Source organism: Drosophila subobscura, chromosome O (genome assembly GCF_008121235.1).
Source record: "Drosophila subobscura isolate 14011-0131.10 chromosome O, UCBerk_Dsub_1.0, whole genome shotgun sequence".
Classification (NCBI taxonomy): domain Eukaryota; kingdom Metazoa; phylum Arthropoda; class Insecta; order Diptera; family Drosophilidae; genus Drosophila; species Drosophila subobscura.
The window spans coordinates 29,048,763-29,070,527 of record NC_048533.1 but is presented as its reverse complement, the minus strand read 5'-3'; the positions used below and the strand labels follow the sequence as shown (position 1 = coordinate 29,070,527).

At 45.6% G+C, this 21,765-nt stretch overlaps 2 protein-coding genes across 5 annotated transcripts; both read left to right on the top strand.

Moving 5' to 3' along the window:
• The first annotated feature begins 9,818 nt into the window (after nucleotides 1-9,818).
• On the top strand, nucleotides 9,819-10,482 carry LOC117897967 (pheromone-binding protein-related protein 6). Its single transcript, XM_034807077.1, has 3 exons — nucleotides 9,819-9,927; nucleotides 9,987-10,062; nucleotides 10,120-10,482. The coding sequence occupies exons 1-3, from the start codon at nucleotides 9,853-9,855 to the stop codon at nucleotides 10,395-10,397; spliced, it is 429 nt and encodes a 142-aa protein (XP_034662968.1). The 5' UTR covers nucleotides 9,819-9,852; the 3' UTR covers nucleotides 10,398-10,482.
• A 2,235-nt stretch (nucleotides 10,483-12,717) lies between these two features.
• Nucleotides 12,718-15,092, top strand: LOC117897965 (general odorant-binding protein 83a). Of its 4 annotated transcripts, none has more exons than XM_034807073.1 (5): nucleotides 12,718-12,819; nucleotides 14,158-14,397; nucleotides 14,486-14,561; nucleotides 14,638-14,894; nucleotides 14,953-14,970. In XM_034807073.1, the coding sequence occupies exons 2-5, from the start codon at nucleotides 14,245-14,247 to the stop codon at nucleotides 14,968-14,970; spliced, it is 504 nt and encodes a 167-aa protein (XP_034662964.1). In that variant the 5' UTR covers nucleotides 12,718-12,819; nucleotides 14,158-14,244. The 4 variants fall into 4 exon arrangements, with proteins under 4 accessions (XP_034662964.1, XP_034662966.1, XP_034662967.1 ...); XM_034807075.1 differs by having other exon boundaries at nucleotides 12,720-12,815; XM_034807076.1 differs by having other exon boundaries at nucleotides 12,732-12,840.
• Nucleotides 15,093-21,765: the final 6,673 nt, after the last annotated feature.

The following is a 21,765-nucleotide window of genomic DNA, read 5'->3' as shown; positions in this document are numbered from 1 at the left end:
GACACGACAAAGGGCAGAGGGCAGAGGGCGGCAACAGCAGCAGCAGCAGCAGCAGCAGCAGCAGCAGCAGCACAGAGATTGCACTTGGGTGGGCGGCACATAAAATATCAAGTTTTATGCATTTAGCCAGCCATGGCACCGGCACTGCCTGCCTGCCCTCGCTGTGCACACACAAACTTTTAATTTTATTTCGGTCTCTGCGCGGCTGCTGAAATACGAAGCTAATGCTGCAGCCAGGACTCCGGTCCGACATGGGCATGAGCCTGCTCCCCGACTCCAGTCGTAGAAGAGCCTTAGCCAGGTCACAAGTCCCAGCCACATTTCGAGCTGTCTATCGAGCATTTTATGAGCATTGGCTGGAGTCCGAGTCGGAGTCCGCTTTTGGCTCTAATTGTATCAAAATGCATTGACAGCTTTCACCGTGAATGCAACTTTGTGGCACATTTATTAACGTAGATTGTGATGTATGAGCGGCACCTGCCTCAGGCGACAGCTTATCTGTGTCTATGAGGCTGCATTGAGAGTGCTGCGGGTGCTGTGGCAACTTTGTTGGCCCTCCCAAGCAGCGCCTGATTAAAGCTCATCGGCTCAGTGGCGATTAAAATGCAATAATAGAGAAAATCAAAAACTGTTCATACTCAATATTCAGAAAATTGTTTGTTCAAACGAACACAGCAAAAAAATTGTAACATGGCCGCAAATGTGTTTTTCAATTATCACCGGGATTATGTTAATTTGAGCGACTTTCCCCCCTGTACCCCCTTGCCGCACTCAGTCGCTGCCTCAACCGCAACAAATCGCCGTTTTATGTGCATTTAGTAAGCAGATTTTACAGCTTTTACACATGTTACGGCATCAATTTATTGTTCAGCGCGCGACAGCGTAGATGGTGTGGGGAGAGGGGAGCACTGGGACTGGGTGTAGCCGCCGTGATAAGAGCGTTACTCGATGTAAAAGTCAGGGGTTACATTTTGCACAATCCATTATGGGATTAATATTTATATTTTTAATAGGTTTTTTTTAATGAAAAGTACTTTGTATCTTTTTTATTAAACTGCATATCGAAATTGCAAATCTCACAGAGTAGCTTAGCAGTGGCTGAATTTGCATGTGTCGCTGTGTGTGTAGATAATATTTAGTGGAAAAAATTCTATTTTATTTCCATTCCATCTTGGATAAGTTTCTACAATTCCCACTCTCTCCCACAGCAGCTTAGCATCAAAGAGGGAATTTTCCGTAGAAATCTTACCGCAGTTATCTCGTTTGGCATGGAGTTTTGGGTTCAACTTCAGCCACTAAATATAACTTTGATTCGACTTGTGATGAAAATCTTTTTCAACTATTTTATTACTTAGCACCAACAAAAGGAAACTTTTCGCAGCGTCACAGATTTCATTTCCATTCCATTTGGGCATAGTTTTGGAAGGGAATTCAATGCTGGGCTAGTTTCGCACTTTCAGCACGAAGAGCTCGTCATTTAATTACAATGGCCAAGGCAAAGGCAACGCAAGGAATGGAAGTGGAATGGGCATGGGAGTGGCATTCCATTTGGCTAGCAAATATGCTATGCGAGAGGCTCTCCGGCTGTAGTTTGGCTCGTGCACATAAAAGTACCCAAGTTTAGGCAAATTAAATTACATACTTGAGTGGGGGGGGAGAGAGTCCTGTCCCAGACCAGACACCAAATCAAAGATGCGGCAATGTGTTAACCATGGCCGGAGAGAGCTACGGACGTTTCGAATTAGTAGACACAAAATATCTTAAATTATTTTGGGAACGAAACTTTTACTCGGCACACATTGACACATTTCTGGTTGTTGCTGTTGCTGTTGTTGCTGTTGGCGTGGGTGGAGCTGTGGCACGTTGGTGACGCCCCCGGGGCGGTAGCATTGGAAATGGAGTGGACAGACGAAACGGAATGGACCCGGGCACGTTGGGATTGTTTGATGCTTTTAGCTAAAGGGCCAATATTGATTTCGATCTTAATTAACTTTGGCACATTTGGAGCAGTCGCCCAGTCGCACAGTTCTGTTGCTTGTGCTGCTCTCCCGACGCCCCCGCCCCGCAACCCGACAAAAAAGAGAGCCAGAGCATAAAGCAAGCAGCAGAAGGCCGCGGCTAGAGATACACTATCAGAGCTTAGGGTATATAATTTAGATACAAATTTAAACTTTTGCTTGGAGTTAATAGTTCTAAGGGCAGCCCGTAAATAGCTTTAATTATGTCGAAGCAGTGAGGAATGTTTTGTGGAACTACTGCATACACTTTCCACAAGCTCTTCTTGGCATTCGTCATACCCCGCTGGCAAGTGTATTCCCCCATAGGGTATCCATCGCCTGTCCTACATTGCCCACACAGAGTGCTTTATTTGTGCTCTTGTTTTCTTTTCGGGTTGCTCCTTTTGCTAATTTGTTTGTGTCAACGTCTCTCTTTTGCGCTTCATCTCCAGCTGCAGCTACAGCTACAGCTTCAGCTCTCTCTCTACCTGCTACCTGCTAGCTATTTGGTTTCGCTTTCACACAGCCTCTGCCGCCAGCTCCAATGGGTGTCAACCCTTGCAAAAAAGTTTCTGCTGTGGCTACTGTGTGGTCTGCTTTGCTCTCTGCTTTGCGCTCTGCTCTGCTCTCTCCGCTCTGCTCTGCTCGCTGCTCTGCTCGCTTCTCTGCTCTGCTCTCTTATTGCCCTTGTGTGTTGTTGGTGTGTGCGCCTCAACTTTTGCCATTATCAGTTTTTACCAGGCCCCCTGATACGGTATTTTTTGATTGGTTTTACAGAGACTTCAAGTGGCGTTCGCTTTGCGTTTTAATTGCCGACTGCAAATTTTCGCAACACTTTCTACCAGTCTCTGGTCGTGTGTTGGGCTAGAAACCAAATTTAAGCAAATATTGTTCCATGTGGCACTGCAGAGCTCAAGGAGTAAAGAGTCGTTTCGGTGATGATTTTCTCCCTGCTCTTTACCAAAGAGAGGCAATTCCAATCAGTGGGTAGGCCACTTTTTTGTTTGTTAACAGGTGGATAAAGCACTTCCATTTGGGAGTTCAAAGTTTTCTTTAAGGCACTTCTCACTCCCACACTTTCGGGTGGCCAACTGCTGTTCGGTTCGGTCTATTATTAATTGCTAATTTGTTAATTAAAATCACTTCGGCTGGGGCGCCTGCTTTGATGTGACCTTAAGTAGGCATAATTATAATGCATATTCGAAAGGCCAATACGGGGTGGGAGGGGGGATTGAGCGTTGCGTATTTATTTAATTACAATTGGGGGCAACTTTCAACTTGAATGGCTGCCCCCGGTGGCTCAACAAAAGGCCGCCCCAAATGCGAACAAAAGCTCAATGAAAAGGCATTTAATAATAATATTAGTCAAATGCTGATGGCTGAGATGGCTGCTGTTGCCAGGCGTTTAATTAATGAAAACATTTCGCGTTCGCGTTGCATGGAAATGCTTTAAGTGCCCGAGCGAGGGGGTGGAAAGTGAAACTGAAAGCAAGAAAACACAACGCAGAAAAAATAAAATACATCTTTCAGCCAGCGCAAAACTTTTAATTAAACAATTTCTGGCCTGGCAACGCCCGAAAAAAAAGAAGAATTTCAACCAGCGAACTTCTAAGGACAAATTGCATAAAAAATGGAAGCAGCAGCAACAGCAACCAGTAATGGTTGGCGCATTAGACAGTCCGCCCGGCATTTAAATCTAATTAAATGGCTGACTTTTCCGGCTTGTTGTCGTGCAACGAGAAAAACCAAATAAATTTCGGTACATGCTCGTACGAGTGCGACTGTACCAGGCATAACTATGGCAACAGATGAACGAAGATGGGAAAACTGTAAGTCGGGCAGCAGCAGCAGCTTAAAGCCCTGAAAGAAACGAAGGCCAGTAAACGCCTTGCAAGTTGACAGAAAGTTTTAATAAGGCAAAAACGAAGAGCAGAAGAACAAAAAATTAACAAAAAAAGAGAAGCAGAAATGGCAAATACTAAGAGCGGCCCCCCACGAGTAGTGAACAAATAGAAAACGCAGCAAAACTCTCTCTCATTCATTACAAAACATTTTCTGGGGCAGCTCGTATAATTAGAGTTTACTTTTTTGTGCCCCTGTCCGCTGCAGATAGTACGAGAAAAAACTTTAGAGGTAAAGTCTGCTTTTCCAGCCATGATTTTCCGAACCCGCGAAGGCGGGGCTGGGGCCGGGCTGAGAGAGTCGCCACAACAGAAACAGCAGCCATTAAATTGACATCGTTTGCATTTATTTGGTTTCATGCCACTTTTCTTCCATCTTTTTTTTGTAGCCCTAACATTTTAGCATAGAAATTCGACAGCAGGGGACGGGCATGGCACACAAAAATTTCCATAGCCTCCGACCGCGTGGGCCAAACCCTTTTGATGTAACCAAGCTTTTGACTTGCGAAATCAACGCCACAAAATGGAAAAAAGGTCCAAAAATCCAACCAGCCAGCAGCCAGCATCCAGCAGAGGACCAAGATGGTTTCGCTTACGGGAAAACAAAAGGCAAGCGCCGGCCTGGCTCTCCAGCTGCTAGCTGCCAGTCTCCCCACTGCTATCCCGCTGTGCCTTTTGCTGCTTGTTTGTGGCCGTGTCATTTTTACAGACTAAATTAAAATATCTGGCCCTAAAAAAAACAGAAATGGCGGTCTAATTTACATTTGTAAAGCAAATGCCATGCCATGCGATGCCAGAAGAAGCCTTTTTCGCGTTGGCTGCTCCTTTTTTTGGAGCCAAATCTTAATCACTGTCAAGTTCAAACGCCCAAAGCTCATGAATATCAATGACACAATCCTGAGCAAGGACACTTTTAAGCGTTTTCCACCCAGCAAACCCGGCTACCCAGCTCAATCCTTGGACGCTGCTCAGTTTAGCGTATCGCAATTTGAGAGTGGCCGAGTGTTAAATGAATTTTTTGCATATATTTAGTTGCAATTTTTTATTCACCTCTCAACTCATTTGCCGTTTGACAATTTTATTTAATAAAAATAAATTAAGTTTACTTTGTGTGTGTGTGTGTGTGTGTGTGTGCACATTGTGCATGCCGGCAAATTGAATGCGCTTGTAGATTTTGCTCTTAATTAATTTTTAATGATACACAAATTTCATGCATTTATCAGCAAAATTTAATACCAAAATGCATAACGCTAAATTGTGCAAGCCAAGTGGTCAGAAAATGAGGCGAACCAGAAACAGAATCAGAACCGGAATATACATATATTCAGTGGCTGCAATTATATGGAAAAATGATTTAGAATTTTCATTTAATATTTGTTTTTATGTGGCATTGTTGGTGGGTTTGTCCCAGGGGTGACATGAGTCCTGAGGGTGAGCATAAAATGAGAGTTAATGAGAGTTCAGCTGCAAGTCGTTGTTCCATTGGTCAAAGCAGAACGCTTTTGGCGCTTGATTTGTGTCCAATGCGTGTCCGTTTGCTTATGGGAAATTTGAGCAGTGAAGGAGCATAATGAAACGAAATGGAAATGGAACGAAATCATTACTGTATCCCCTGCTAAGTTACAGAAAAATATCAAAATTGTTGTGCATTGAACCTTTTGCTTCAATTAGCATTAGCTAATAATTCGGCAGAAATGCCCAGCGGAAGAACCTACCAGTTTTCCCAGAAGTTGCAGTTTCAGTTTCAGTTGCAGTTTCCCTTACAACTTCCAGTAGGGGTTCCAGTACATGTGTTTAGCTATTAGAGAGCCATTTTCTAGTGTGTGTGTTTGGCTCCCTGCACTCTCTCTCCCTGGCTTAATGCTTTCATTCGAGTGGCCCGCATGCTCAAGTTGCATTTAAGTGCAAAAGTTTCTAATTATGTGCCCAGAGAGCGAGGGAGAGTGAGAGCGAGAATGGGCATGAGATGTTGTTGATGATGACGACGACGGCGGCAAAAGGCGACTTGAGACCGGGAAAGTGCAATGGCGACTACAACACGCTCTTGGCAAATTAATAGACTGTGAATATGTTAATGACGCAAGTTTTGCAGCGCTGCGCTTTGACGGGCTTTGAGCAGAGTCCACGAACCTCGAGCCCGAACCTCGAACCTCGAGCACGAACCTCGAGCCCGAACCTCGAACCAGAACCTCGAACCCGAACCCGAACCTCGAACCCAGCATTAATAATAATCGCAACAATAATGAGTGGCAATAAAAAATATATAATTTCGTGCACTAAATTCAACGGATCCATCCCTTTGCTGCCACGAATGACCTTGCCCGAGTTATTTATTGTAGGCCTCTGCCTAGTGCTAATTTAAATTTATTGTGCCCCAAGTAAATTTCCAAGTGGCCCCGCTATAAATTTCAAGCGTTAAGCCCAAGACCCAGCCCAAGCCCAAGCCGCAATCATTAATTATAATTCATGGGAGATGGTTGCTGCCGGTGCTGCCACTGATGAAATGCGTGTCCTGGCCTATGCTAGTAGCACAATCCTGTGGAGCACTAAATCGATTATGTTGCAAAGCGAAAAGGCTGTCTAACACCACACAGCCAGCCTGGACACTGGGCAAGCCCTTTGAAACTGCATTAAAAGTGCAGAAAATTGCATGGGCAGCGCATCCATTTCGCTCAGTGCACGCCTTTGTAGACTGTCCCTCGTTTAACGAAGTTGTCGTCCAGCTGTCATGTGCGCTTTGGTCCTGCGGTTCTGGCAACTTTTCGTGATGGGCCGCACCAAAAAATTACACATGTAAATTGCATGTGGAGACCGCAAAACGACCGTTGCCCCGCTCGGACTCTGTGTGCCCAAAATAAGGTGTCAATAAATTGTGCTACCGTGGGTGCTGCTGCTGCTGCTGCTGCTGCTCCCTGTTTTGCTGCCTTCAAGCGTTTAATTTGCAAGTGTCAAATGTCAGTAGATGGCTGTCAGTTGCTTGTCGCTGCATTAAAGAGCGTTGTTTTGGCCCCCAAGCGGTTCGTACTGAATGGTGCTCCTGGTGCTGACAAAACCGAGTCTAAGCCCAAGTCAAACACAGCACGAGGTAGAGGCAGGAGCATCCTTGACCACACACATGTCAATGCCGAATGGGGTTCAAACTTGATGTCTGACCTTTTGTGGGGCTGGGGCTGCTGTTTGCATTCAACTTTGACCCTAACAGCTCCTGCTGTTTCCCCAAAAACCTTTAATTACAATGCAGGCCCCGCTCCCACCGCCTGCCCATCTAAATCTATTATTTGGCACCGTTCAAGCGTGAGGTGAGACTTGGGCGGGCGATTAAAAATTAATGTGACACTTTTGCGCTTGCATGTCAAAGTATGCGGGGGGTGGGCGGAGCTGGAGCCCTGTCCGAAAAACTTTTGCCCCAGCGCTTAGCCTTGCATAATAATTAATGAATGAGTGAGGGAATGAGTGGGAGGGGCAAGGAGCGAAGAGTGGAAGGGATGGAAAAACTGCAATGGCCATAATTAACGCGTTTCGTGTGCGACAAATGATGGTGCTCAGACACCAGAGGGGGGCGACTGTGTAGGGGGGAGGGTTCGCCTCCAAGTGTTTTGCCTCACATTATTTTTAATGCCTGCAACTTGTTGCTGCCTCATGCAAGAGCGCCATTTGGCCAACGTGGCGCATGATTATTATTTGCTACTCGGGGTTTTCCCTACACAGCGATATTTGATTGGCAAATGACGGAGTCGAAGCCCCCTGCTGTGAGGTTAATTGTGGCTATTCCTTTAGCCTAATTGGCTGCTGTCGATGCTGCCGGAGAGAGTCTCTCGCTCATAAGTCTTTCAATTTTCTTTGGCACGTGATGGCTGCTGCTAAAACCCTCCGCTGACATCACTGCCACTCACGTGCATCGATAGCCAGCTTATGGCTACTTAAGCTACACCCACAATCCGACCTATGCCAGCGCTGTCCCATACCTGTCACGTGTGACCCGCAGCCGGAGCCGGAGTTTGTCGCTGTCAGTTTTCGTTCACATTAAGCAATTCTTTTTTTGGCATTTGATTCCGCTGCGGTAAACACGGCCAAAGCTTCTATCGGATTCAAATATTATGCTGACAAAAAAACTACTTCTGTTGGAAGCATTTCCTACCTTTAGCTGAGGGTTCTTAAAGTTGCTTTTTGGGGTAGAAAATCTGCTGAAATTTGTACCTTTTATGGTGCAAGTAAATGCCAAGCAAATTAGCCTTCTCCCCAGTGAAACTTTGCTCGCAAATGCCATCTGTCACTGGGGGAGTTGCTGTCCTGTATCTAATGCCACAAACTTTCCCTTGCAACGGATGGAATGCAGCCGGACTCAAGGCTGCTGCTGCAGCCAAGGTAGCTGGCTGCTAATGAATTACTTTTCGGAATTATTTCACCAATGGAACGCTGACGAGGGACCAGCAGAAGCCAGTGGGGGATTTATTTAGAATTTATAGTTTGTATTATGATTATAGCATTAAGCAACTGGGATTTGGCAGTGCTAAAAAAAGAAGTGAAAAATAGATTTATGCCCTGCAGCTGTTGCTGTTGCTGTTGGCAGCTGGAAAATGCATAATTGTCGCGCCTGATCGATGGTGCTCATAAATCGGTTCGACTGGCAATGACCCAAAGCATATTTAATTATTTAATTAGCACTATCTAAAGAGCGTATCTATAATTTTATGCATCGACAAGCATTAATGGCGTCATAATAATATTAATATGTGGCCTGACAGCCACAGCCACAGCCACGGCCACAGCTGCATGCGATTCTGTGCTTTCTCCCCCAGCAATAATTATATGCCGCGGGGCAGAATACTGTTGCAAATGCACTTTGCATCAGTTGCAGTTGCATGTGGCATGTTGCCGTAGCAGCCTGGCAGTATGCAAAAGCCGATTGAGAGCGCTGCATAGAAATTGCCTTTGATTTTACGATTGATTGAAGCGCATTTGCCGTACACTAAGAACAAAATGCGTCGGAAATTCCGATTTTATTTGCAGCTTACAATTTATTTTCTGAGTATTTTCTGCAGGAATTATTTCCCTCAGTGTTTGGGTCTTATTTGCCATTGTAGTAAGAAGCTAAAATAGAGTGGAAAACTCACAAAGTTGAGCTTAATTCAAAGCAAAGGAGTGTCTAATTAGTCAGCAAGTGCGCTTCCTTTGCTCCACTTATGTTAAAAATCTTAATAAAAATCCTTAGTAAAAATCTTTAGTAAAAATCTTTGGGATAATCAGTGCTAGAATTGTTGCTGTAAAGTGTAGAAATATTGTAAAGAATTGTAATATATTGTGCAGAAAAGCTGCGTTGATTGATTGCCTGCCACAGACTTCCTCCTTCAAGGCAATTGAGTTCTGTTGAGCATTTCAAATATTTCACTTTGGTCTGTCTGCGCGCGTGCAAATTCGCTGATGCGCGAATGTCAGAAGAAAACGCAATTTTCAATTGAATTTGACATGTATTTTTTGTGACTTTTATGACATGTTACCCGCCGCCACAACAGAAGTTACTCCCAATCCCAATCCCAGTCCCAATCCCACGCCCCATTGTCTGTTCGTGCTGCAGAACGCCCACAAAAATAAAGCGTTCAGCTGGGTGCAGCCTCCCCCATTTGGATATGGCAAAAAGTTTAGTACAATCATTGCTTAATTTATATGTTTTTGCCGGGTTTTAGTTTTCATTTGAGATTTGTGCCATCAATTGGTGCTCTGTATGCTGTCATTTATTTCGCGTGCCACCAGAACTGCATTCGCAATTCGATTGCAATGCCAACCTGCAATTAGTGTGCGTTTGGAGTGTCTCTAATGACAGTCATCGGGGGGCCAGGCCAAAACATCGTATCGCACACATAGCATTCCACCATTCAGCTGCAAAATCTCATAAAAGGCCAGTCCTTGGCCCCCAGTCGGTTCAGTTCAGTTTTTGCAAAACTCTCCGCCAGAATATGATGAAATTTGCTGCTCTGCTCACCCTGCTGCTCGGTTTTGGGGCCGCTCAGGAACCCCGGCGGGATGCTGAGGTTTGTAATCGATCGATGGATCCATTGGTGCATCATTAATTCGCTTTCTCTTGCCACAGTATCCACCGCCAGCGATTCTGAAATTGGCCCAACACTTTCACGATATTTGTGCACCCAAAACTGGTGTCACGGATGGTGGGTCCCATTCCGATCCAATTACTCGATAACCCCTTCAATTTGCTTTCACTTTAGCGGCCATCAAGGAGTTTAGCGACGGGGAAATACACGAGGACGAGAATCTCAAGTGCTACATGAACTGTCTGTTCCACGAGTTCGATGTGGTGGATGATAATGGCGATGTGCATATGGAGAAACTATTCAATGCCGTTCCATCGGAAAAGTTACGCAACGTTTTGATGGAGGCCTCCAAAGATTGCATTCATCCGGAGGGCGACACGTTGTGCCACAAGGCCTGGTGGTTCCATCAGTGCTGGAAGAAGGCCGATCCTGTCCACTATTTCTTGGTCTAAAATGTAAAATGTTCCTATTACATTTGTGTAGTTGCGAATGTGTGTTTATATTTATCTCAATAAAGGTTAAAGGTTCGTTAAAATATTACGTTGTGGTTTATTATTGAAGAAGAATTGCAAACAGCCGCGCAGCAAAATAGATTCCCAGACCAAAAGCCAATACATATAAATGTACCTACAATACGTACAAATGTACATAATACTGTAAGCACACATACTCAAATGCTAGTAGGAGAGCAAAACGCAAAATCTTCTCTCTTCTCCACCGTTACCTTTTGTCACTTGCTTGTTGTGTTGTTGCTTTCCTCACCCATAAGAAGAACAGTCGTTTTTGCGCTGCTCCTCTCCTTCTTCCACACACATTCCGCCACTGGTGCACAGACATTTCCCCTTTTTGCCATTCACCGTTGGATTTTGAAGTGGTCACTCACAAACGCAAAAACGTTCACTCTCTTGGAGTAGGAGAGGGAGAACGCAAAAGGCAACGTCAAATGAGAGAGCAATTAGGCTTCGCGTCAGAAGGCGGAAAGGCCATGGAAACTAAGCCTCCCACGCATTAAAAACTGCACCGCTCTCACACTTTCAATATTCTTCCTATGGTCTGCTCAGCTTCTTCTCCACTCTTCCGATACATGACAGCCCTTTTGAGCAGCACATTACCCTCCTCAACATTCACCGTTGCATTGCTGGCGTTGTGATCGCACAAACGTTCGTACAAACGTAGAAGAGGTAGAACGCAAATGTCAAAGAGAGCAATTATGCTGCGCATTAGAGAGAGGGAGAGAGAGAGAGAGAGAGCGTGGAATGTTCTAGAAGCTAAGCTGCCTACGCATTCAAACTGCGCCGCTCTTTTCATTTTTTCGGTCGGACAAAGCGCGTGTTTTTAAGTAAGCTCCGCGTTTAGGGTCGCGAAAATCGGGAAATGGATGAAAAATCCTACGGGAAAATTGTCGCGCAGTGAAGTAGTGCAGTGTTATGGTGTTGTGAAGTGCAGTGCAGTGTTTTGGTGAAGTGAAATTTGCAGTGAGTGGTGAAGTGAAATGTGAAAACGGCCCTCAAATTGGAAGAAAAGGTTCCTGATCCAGAGAAGCAGCAGCAGACGGCAAAATGGCATAAAAGCGGCATAGCGACAGAGGAGAAATTTGGCAATAAGTGAAAGTGAAAAGTGTATTGTGCAATTGTTGTTCATAATGTGTATAAAAATATTCCATGCTGAAATCTTTTTTTTGCGTTCACGTGATCTCTGCCAATGTGAGTGTGTGTGTGTGTGAAAAAAATTCGGCGCAGAGTTGGTCCCACTCCAATACCCAATGTGAAGAGGAGAAGAAGAGAAGAAAAGCAATAAGAAAGGAGCGAGTGCAGAGTGCCGACTCTCTCTCGTACCAAGTGTTTCAGTGCATGGTGAGGTGAGGTCTTGGTGATCTTGCGCTCTCTCCCCACGAAGTTCAGTGCTGTTGTGCCTCACCTTATTTAAATCTACCCAAAATATGTGCTCTAATTGAAATGTGCTTGGAATTATGGCAATTCTTTTGCTTGTGCCGTTGCGTTTTCGTATTCGTTTCGTAAATCGTTCTCTCGAAAATCATCGCGCGTTAACGTAGTCCCACGATCCCGTTTATCCGTCTGTCGTTAGGGAGAGGAGGCGCAGATGCTGCTAAGGAAAACGTAATGGCATAATGTTATTGCCCAAAAGGTAAGACAAAGTTTTATGTTTTCTCCATGCCTTATATTTTTTCCTGCTGTGCTTAGCCCAGCTGCTTGTTTAGATAATGAAGCAGCAACCTCCTGTACAACTGCTGCAACCACTCGATTCGAACAAGTTCAAGTGGGGCTTACGCTTAAGAAGAAAGAACCGATTGGTCTAGCCCAGACTGAGTGCAGAACTACTCAACAAAGGCTCTCTAGTTGCAATTGTGGGGATGGCTTTACCTTGATTACCTTTTGCCTACTGTGCTGCAGCTCTCAACTTTTCTGTTCTCGTTCTCAATTTCATTCCCATTTCTTTCGCCTCGTCTGCGTCTGGCCTGGCTTGACCCATAAAACATTTCCATTTGTATGGGCTTGTCGGTGGGGCCAGAACTTCAAAATGTTCCACCTAATGATTAAAGACACGCCAGTGGGTGTGGCCGCGGGCAGCATGCACCAGCACTCGGTTTGCACTACATGCACCTTGCCCCCACTCTCATATGTACTATGTGAAATGAATAGAGACATTCGCATCGGCATGGGGGGGCGTCAATTGGTGCGGTAACTGCCTGCAGCGGCAGTGGCAACGTCAGAACTTGGCCAAAATCAATATAAAAGCCAAATGCTGAAAACGGCAATAAAGCAAATTCAATTGTGACTGCGGTTGTCAAACAGTTCTTGCGTGGCGTGTACAGTATCGAATTTTTCCCCCATAACTACTCGCACTATATCGTAGGTACTGCCAAAGTGGAGAAGGGTAAAGGACTGCTACTGCTACTGGCAGGAGGCAGAGGCAGAGGCAGTGGCAGGCACAGGAGTACGGCCAGGACGAAGGCGAGCTCGAGTGCGAGGTGGAAGCTTGCGCAAGCCTAGGCAAAGGACGCGTTGCAACACGAAAATTGAAACGGCAATTAAAAAACCATCCATCGTTCATGCCGCACACAACTGTGATACGAACATACATTCCGTGTGTAGCACAAAGATGTATGGGTGTGTGTGTGTGTTGGTTGTTGCTGTAATTTCATTCGTTCTCCTTCTGTGGGGGTGTGTCTCTCTCTCCATCTCTCTCTCTCTCTCTGTGTGCCTGTGTGAGACGACGGGGGCAATGTCGTTTTGTGGTTTTGTTCCGGTTTCTGCGTTGACATTTGATGAAACAAAAGTGACAGTTGTGCACAAGTTGAAGTCTTTGTTTTGTGTATTTCGGTTTTACAATTTCAAAAGAACAGAACGGATGGGAAATTTTATATTTTTGATACCCTACATGTTACATTTGGAGGGTATATTAGCTACTGGGCAGCGGGTTAAATGAAAGATCGTGCCAGGAGAGCTAATTGACCTTCCAAATGAAGCCCTAACAGGTAGCTATCCATCAGCAATGACATTTTGTTGATTAATTATAGCAAAAATAAAAGATTTTTGGCTGGCTTTTCGCATCATACAGGCATTTATTTATGTATTAAGCGATGATATAAAAATTCTTTAAGCCAGGCAATGCTTTAGTGTAGACCGGAGGAGGATTGTGGAATGTGCCACGTGGCCATGTGTTTGTCAGAAGTAACACGACAATTGTAGACTTGTGACGCGACTCTCTGCTGACATCTCGGGCACAGTTCCGTTTCCGTTTTGGTGAGCGATTTTTTGTTCTTGTTGTTTCCAGCGGTTGGAATTAATTTAGCGTGCGCTGAGCCAACAAGAAACAAATGATTTTTTGTTGGTTTCGCCATGGCTTCCAAAAATACAGGCAGCAACAACAACAAAAAAAACCAACAGAAATGAAAAGAAAAGAAAGAAAAGCGCGAGGGCTTAGAAAAGCGTCGCACAAATACACTCCGAGGCACACACACAATTACACACATTGTCATTGTCCAGCTGTCACGCGTGGCACATCGTCCTCAACAGCATTCTCCGCATCCTCATCCTCATCCTCATCCGCCTTTCGCATCCTTATTCGGATTCGCATTCTCATCCTTGTTCTTCCGACGCGACGCTCGCCGCCCCGTCCCGTGCGTCCCGTGTACTGCTCTGCCATGCATCGTCGCTTTTGTTTCACGGTTTTTTTGCATTCACAAACAAGGCCGAGCAACGGAGGAGCAATTTTTGCAGCTGCACAGACGGAACGGAACTGAACAGGAACAGAACACGAAACGAGCTACACGTTAAAATGGCTTTGAATGGCTTTGGTCGACAGCAGGAGGAGCAGCAGCTTGGACGCCGCCTTCGTCGTCCTGTCAGTGCAGCCGTCCTCTTAATCGCCTTGTCGCTGCTCAGCGAGGCGCTGATGCTGCCACCGGCTGCGGCGCAGCGTGACGAGAACGTGGGTTAATGAAGTGCTGGCCATGCTGGCCATGCTGGCCGTCGCCGTACAGTGCCACGCCTACTTAAGCAACAATTTTTAATTGCAGTATCCACCGCCGGGCATAATGAAAATGGCGAAACCCTTCCACGATTCCTGTGTGGAGAAAACGGGCGTCACCGAGGGTGAGTACTCGACCGAAAGTGAACCTATAATTGTGCTGCACTTGTGGATTGCCTCATTTGCACTCCGATTTGCCAGCGGCCATCAAGGAGTTCAGCGACGGGGACATACACGAGGACGAGAAGCTCAAGTGCTACATGAATTGCTTCTTCCACGAGATCGAAGTGGTTGACGATAATGGCGATGTTCACTTGGAGAAACTCTTTGCCACTGTTCCACTCTCCATTCGGGATAAGTTGATGGAAATGTCCAAGGATTGTGTGCATCCCGAGGGAGATTCGCTGTGCCAGAAGGCCTGGTGGTTCCATCAGTGCTGGAAAAAGGCCGATCCCAAGGTATACTGTCCCCTCGACTGCTGTATCCTTGAGCTCAGAGATCATTGTTTCTCCACAGCATTACTTTTTGGTTTGAGTCCCCGCCCTTCTGCTCGTTGCTCGGACTAACCCGTTGATGGCCTCCAATATTCATGTACAACTAGAATAAGTAGTTCTCTTTTCTCATAGCTGTTGAGTAATAAATGTAGACGAGATGCATGCAAGCGAGCAGCTTTCAATTATTTGTCCGCCAAAAGGGAAACTCAACGCAAAGCAGGCGGCAAAAAACGGCTGCCCACAAAGGCTCTCTCCACACAAACACATGCTTTTGACATAATTTATTCCCATTGTGCAACACAGAGAGGCAGGCACTGTGCCACAGCATATAAATAAAATTATGCGTAAAGTTTTGCCGCGGCTTGTTGACGTCGACAAGCGTGTTACATGGCAACATTTACATACGAGTGCCAGCCAAGCTCCTGTTTGACGCTTTTTACTTTCAATTTTCAGTTGAAAAAAACACAACAGGAAATGTGTGTGTACAAACAAATATTTAAACTGTTTGAAGGGCTTCGAGGGTCATTAGTCTGGCTCAAACAAAATGTTTTTTAAAATTGCAGAATGGCAGAAAAACGTAATACCTCACTCGAAGCATTAATCATCTCGGGATCCCGCTGTAAGCCAGGAATTGCATGGAGCTCGTAATTATGAGCCAAGAGCATTTATCAGATACGTTTTTCCACGCCCAATGCATATTATTATAATGATGCGCACGAAAGGCTCTTTCGTTTATTGATTCCCACAGCTTAAAAAGTGCAAAAAAAGTGCGGAAAATCTGCTTCAGTTTTTTTGTTCGCTTTTTCAATAAATCCTAAAACTATTTACTCGTAAATTATATGGGGGATTCGCTGTTATCACTTTGGGTGAAATTCCGCGCTTTCCACAGCCATTAATTCTAATATTTTCGAGTTGAACATTTATTTCATTTCGCAGTCGGTCAAACGCAGCGCCCTGGCTGGCACCTTTAATGCCCGACAGTTGGGGTTTGGTCTGGGGGTTTATGGGGTTTAAGGGGCTTCGGAATGGGGCTCTGTGTTTTTTTTTATTGTTTCGACGACTTGTTGCGCAAAGCTTTTCATTTGTGGAGTCAATGATTTATGCATTCACTGGCACCCCGCCCGCTGCTTTCATGCTCCTTTTTTATTATTTATGCGTATTGGTTTTCATTTTTCATTCGCTTTACAAAATGCGCGGGGCGATGGGCGTTGGATTTTCCACACCATTTTCCCTTTTGCTTGCAACTGTTGAAAGAGCTTAGAGGCAGCAGATCCTTTTGTGCTGCTGGCCAGCAGCTCATTATTGTCAGCTGGCAATTTTCAGTCGTCGCCTGTCATCGTTACATTTCACTTAATACTAATTTCTTTTCCGTCTGGGATATTTCCTTTGAACACACATCTGTCCTGGCCGGATACACGGACCGGGGGACTAATTTGCTAAATTGAAAATTTCTTGACAGCCTTCAATGAAGTGTGGCCGAGAGGACACACTTTACGTTCTGCGCTTCATTGGAGCCGGATTGGGCGCCTTCCACTTTCCACACGAGCAGCTTGAGCCATTTAGGCAGCCAATTAGCTACCCAAATGTTGGTTAATTTCCTCAGTAGCCCACGTTCTGTTCCCTTGCTAATGATATAATCATCTAATTGATTTGCCCGATGCTCAGTGCTCAGTGTCCTGCCAGTTCTAGTGTTCCACAGTTCACCGCGAATTTGCTGGCTGACCTGTTTGGGTGAGCATTTCCATGCATTTGTAATTTGAAACTGACACAGTTGGCAGCGGCGGCAGGCAGGCAGCGATTGGATTGGCAACAAATGCTCGGCCCAGTCCCAGGCCCAGCCCCTGACCGGGCGCACAATTAATGGAAGTTTAACTGTTCAATTGGAGCTGACTTATTTTTTTATGCTGCTTCCTCTGGCCGCTTGCACTGCTTTTGCCTCGTTTCTGAAACGAGTACAAGCGGCTCTGCCTCTGCCTCAGCCCCGCCATTAGGGCACTTTGTTCATTTTTCATTTCCTTGAATTTTTCTGCGCGTTCGCAAAGTTTTTTTGTTGCCCCGTGTCCCCACCCCCCCGCTGGCCACTGCCTTTGCACTTATTTTACGCTCTATTGTTCGTTTTGTTGGCCACGTCCATCGCAGAGAACTCACTTTCTCGGCCTGCTGGCTGCCTGCTGGCTGCCTGCTGCCTGCTGCCTGACCGGTCGACCCATTCATATTTTTCTCGACTTTTTCTCTCTTTCCTTTCTTTCTATTTTTTTGTTATTTATTTGTAGAACTTATTCTTGTCGTTTACCCGACCAAAGTAATTCAAATGGAATTAAATTTTTCCCATGCTTGCCTCTTGCTGATTGTTGCCGCTTTTGTTGTTGTTGTTGTTTTTGTGTTCGTTTTTTGGGTAGCGGAATTTAGGTTAGTTTCAGTGGTCACATAATTAGCATATAACTTGACAATTGGCCACAGTTTTGTCTTGTCTTTCGAAGGGCAATCCCCCCGCTGGGCGTTGAGATTTGCATAAATTGACATTGAATGCAAATTTGTTCTCACAGCGTTCAAAATTCCTTTTCTGGGGGGAAAAACTAACGCGAAAATCGTCAAGCTAAGCGTTAACAAACAAAACTCGATAGCGAACTAAGAGCGAGGAGAGCAGAGAGAGAGAGGAGTGCTCTGTGTCGATTTGTATAAAAAATCAAATTAGTGTGCCGAACAGCAATGCAGCGAAGAGCCAGGGGGGGACACCGGCAAAAGTAACTGAATTGAACGGCAACGATGAACGCGTCAAAGGGCCTGCGATGGATCCAAACGGAACGGTCATCCCGGCCCGGCAGCAATCAACCCGTTACCTTTCCCCCCTTTCCCCCCAGCAACTGCAGCAGCGTGGATTCTTTTTGTATATTTTTTATTTGTCCATTTTGCTTTGTTTTTGGCCAACGAAGCTGTTATCGGATTTCCATGTTCCCGGAGCTGCAAATGGTGGGTAAAAAAATAGTTTAAAATTTTGCGCCGAAACTTGTTTGGGGTGCGGTGAAAAGATGACAAAAAATTTAGCCAGAGGATGGAACTATGCATGTGACTAACGATGCTTGAAAAGATTATGAATATTTTGCCAAGAATTTTAGCAAGAAAAAAAGGAAAGAAAAATGCAACAACTAATTCTGGATTAGTGCAAAAAATGCAAAGTGTCAACCTCTTGCAGGGTATTCCGTGCTTCGTCCAAAATATATTTTTTTCTAGTTTTTTTTTGGTCTTGATTTTCGCTACGGTTCATTTGGAGCTGCATTTTTGCACTTGACACAAGTAAATGTTAATAGCGTTCAGGGAAGCTGACGAAACATTTGTAGTGGCGGGCGGGGCTGGGGCAGCAATTATGTTCAATTGCGTTGCCATTGCCCAATGGCCTTATGCTGCATTTAATAATTACGCATACGCAACGTTGCGCCTTAAAGGCAAAGCCAAAGCCGTGCAACTTCAAGCGGAAGATATCTATGGGCCTGGGCGACACAACCACAAACAAATGCGGAACAATGGGGCCGCAGTCCAAGACACAAGACAGAATGGGAATGCAAAATGCGAGACGGAGAGACGGGCGACGAGCGACGAGCGACCTGCTAGCATGTTCATTTGTGTAAGATTCGAAGACATGTACGAGTACGAGCTGGAGTACATGTTGTACTTGTATCCTGCATACAGATATTGTGTCCTTTGTCTTGAGTTGAAAGCAAACTGCCCGCCTGCGGGCGATTCATCTAGCAAGCGGGACAGCGAAAAAGCGGCACACAAACACAAGTCGCGTCGCTAGTCAAATTAACCTCCATATAGTTTAATGTGTGCTTGTGCCAGGGTAAACTCAGCTCAACCCTAACACGGCGACAGGCAACGAGTCTCCCAAGGTTCTAGTAGCTACAGGAATTATATTTTGCTGAGCTGATCATAAGATAAACTGCTCAAAGCTTATCTCTCATTCGATTTGTTGCTGATATCCTGCTTAACAAATGCTGACCTGAGTGTGCCTTGCCCCCTCAATGTGTCTCAATTCAGCTCAAGCTCCTCCTCCCGCTCCTCAGCTGCCTGCTGCATTTGCATGCAAATTGCGGATGAGACTTTGCTGCCTGCCTGGCTGTCCAGCTGCTCCCTGCTCTTATGTTCTATGTAAATAAGCCGAGTGCTAAATGCAAAACAGGACACGAAACGTAAACCTGGTCAGGTCATTAGACGTACTTTGGATTGGAGTTCGGTTTGAGAGTCACATTTGGCCAAATGTTAATGAATCAAAGGGCCTGCCCGGGCTAATGTTCGAAAAGTTTTGCGGCAAAACTACAAAGGTGCAAGGAGTAGGCAGCAGGAAGCAGCTGTCCAGAGTGGAAGATGAGGAGCAGCCCCAATAGTTGGGCGTTGAATTGTTTTTGGTTGTGTGTGTGCCATGATGTGGGCGTGTTGATAACGAGCGAACGCGCCAGAGTCTTGCATAATTAATCATTTGTTAATTATAGACTTTGACCGAAGTACACCGGCACTCGGACTTACCTGTCGTCATTCCACACACACACACACACACAGTGAGTCCTGTATATATGCTCTCACATTTGACACCTGGCAAAGTAATTGCCTTTGTCCACTTTGAAGTTGTTTAGTTTTTGCTCCAGGCTCATTACAACAAGGGCGTGCCCCAGCCCCAACCTCCAAGCGCCCACTTTCGAGGCATTCACATAAATGAACTCGTCGCAGTCGTAGGTCCCTGGCATCATCATCATCCTCGTCGTCGTGTGTGTGCATGCGTCGCCTTCTCTCTCTCTCTGCCTCGCTCTTGCTCTTTCCCGCTCCTTGTCTCTGGCCATGTTGGCAGCCAGGACATGGCCAGGCAGCTGCCGCTGCTGCTGCTGTGTGCCTCTGTGTGTGCTGTCTGGCTGTACCATGTTTGCTGCGGAACAGGAAATGAGCACCTGCTGCTTATTTATATTTTCCGCTCACTTGAATGTAAAATTACATATTTTTTTTCGTTTTTTGCTGCTGCTGCTGCTGCTGCTGCTACTTGCTCCTGCAGCTTGCCTCTGCCACTTGTACTAGCCTGAAAATATTTGTGTGAAAATTCTTCTAGTGGAACATTTGAAGACAGCTGGCCTGGCCGCAGCGTCAGAGCCAAGGGAGATTCATGTTTTGGCAGCTTTAATTTAATATTTAAAAACTTAAAGATGCAACGAAAAATGTCCATAAATTAGCGCTATAATTGCCAACCCTCTACCAATTATACAAATATTTAAAAACCCGCACGGCCCTGAGGTAAAAGTGCGCCAAAATTGAAATTGTTTTCGCTGCATGGAGAGTGGAGTGCAGTTCGGTTGGTCTACAAAGCATATCTATCTGGTTGCATCGTTCGAAATATTAGTTAACTATTTGTTCAAAATGTTTGCATACCACCGACATGAAAAGGTTTTTGTAACAGTAACAAACCGCCGCAGCAGCAGCGGCAGCGGCAGCGGTAGAGAAAAAGTTCACTGCCGGCTCTGTGTGTCGGTTGCAATGTGGCAACCGCAATGTACGTGGAGATGGGACAGGCGGCGAGTGCAGCGCCAAAATCCTCATATGTGAGATGTTTATGCTGCTGTTGGGTTGGGTTTTTGTTGGCCACGCGAATCGCCAAATGTTTTGTTGTTGCTGCTGCTGCTGCCACGCTGCCGCATAAATTGTTGCCGCTTTTGAGTTTAAGCCAACAGTTTGTTTGTTGGTTAGCCAACACTTCTCTATCGCACCGAGTGCGCAATGTGCCCGCTAGTTAATTGCTGTTGCTGTTTAGAGTTGTTGTTGCCGCTGCATGATTGCACTTATTGGTCAGCGGCATAATCAAATGTGCAACTTTTGTTTGGGGGGTAGCAAGTTACAACCGCATGAAAGTTTAATTAGAAATCTCACATGGCTTACAGGACATGGACAGGACATGCAGTGGCAGGGACGTTGCGTATGCGTAATGTGCCCCCAGAGAGTTGCAACTTAAGTCAAAACTAATTTGAACTCATAATTAAGCCACTTGCAAGTTGTGCAGCAGCTTTTTATGCATTTTTTGCTCGCATTTTTCCCACTGCTGGCCCCTAATCAGGGTTTTCTTTTGCCACTCCGCCACTCCCCCCGTGCCGCACTACCTCATTAAAATAACAGCGAGGTGCAGCAGCAGAGGCAACATTCAACTAAATACAAACAAACCACTCTCACCTTACAGCTGTAAGAAAATTGTACATATAATTCTTGTGCATGGAATCCTTGCCAGTCCCTGCCCCTCCTTGGCTGCAGCTAGCTGTTGCTAAAGGCGCTAACTTCATTTTGCCTGCGAGTGTAATTGCAGCCAGCACTAGCACTGACGAGTTGTTGGCAGAACTTTTGTTGGCTTAATTGAGGGCATCATTATTTGGGTAGCAGCGCAGAGAGAGGGAGGCCGCGCCCGAGGCATCTCCCACCCGGCATATCTTTTTTCCAGCTTATACCCTAATTATGAGTCAAATTAAAGCTGGCTTTTGGCTTGAGCCTGAGCTGCTGCCTTCTGCCTCGTGTTTAACGTTTCATTTAATATTTAGCCAAAATTTACTCGCTCCCATAAATCAATGCCAAACAACATGCCTTGGGGGTCGGTCCCATGTTCCCCCATATGAATACTCAAGTGTCTCGGGCTGCTCGGCTCCTCTGTTGCTCGTCGTCGTTTGAGCAACAAATGGGACAAATTTCCATTTCAAGCCAATGCCGCATAAATGGCACATAATTTACGATATGAACAACGGAGGAGGAGAGGCAGCAGCCGAGGCAGCAGCAGCAGCTAACCAAACATGCAGCTAACTATCCAAAAAGCTGGTAA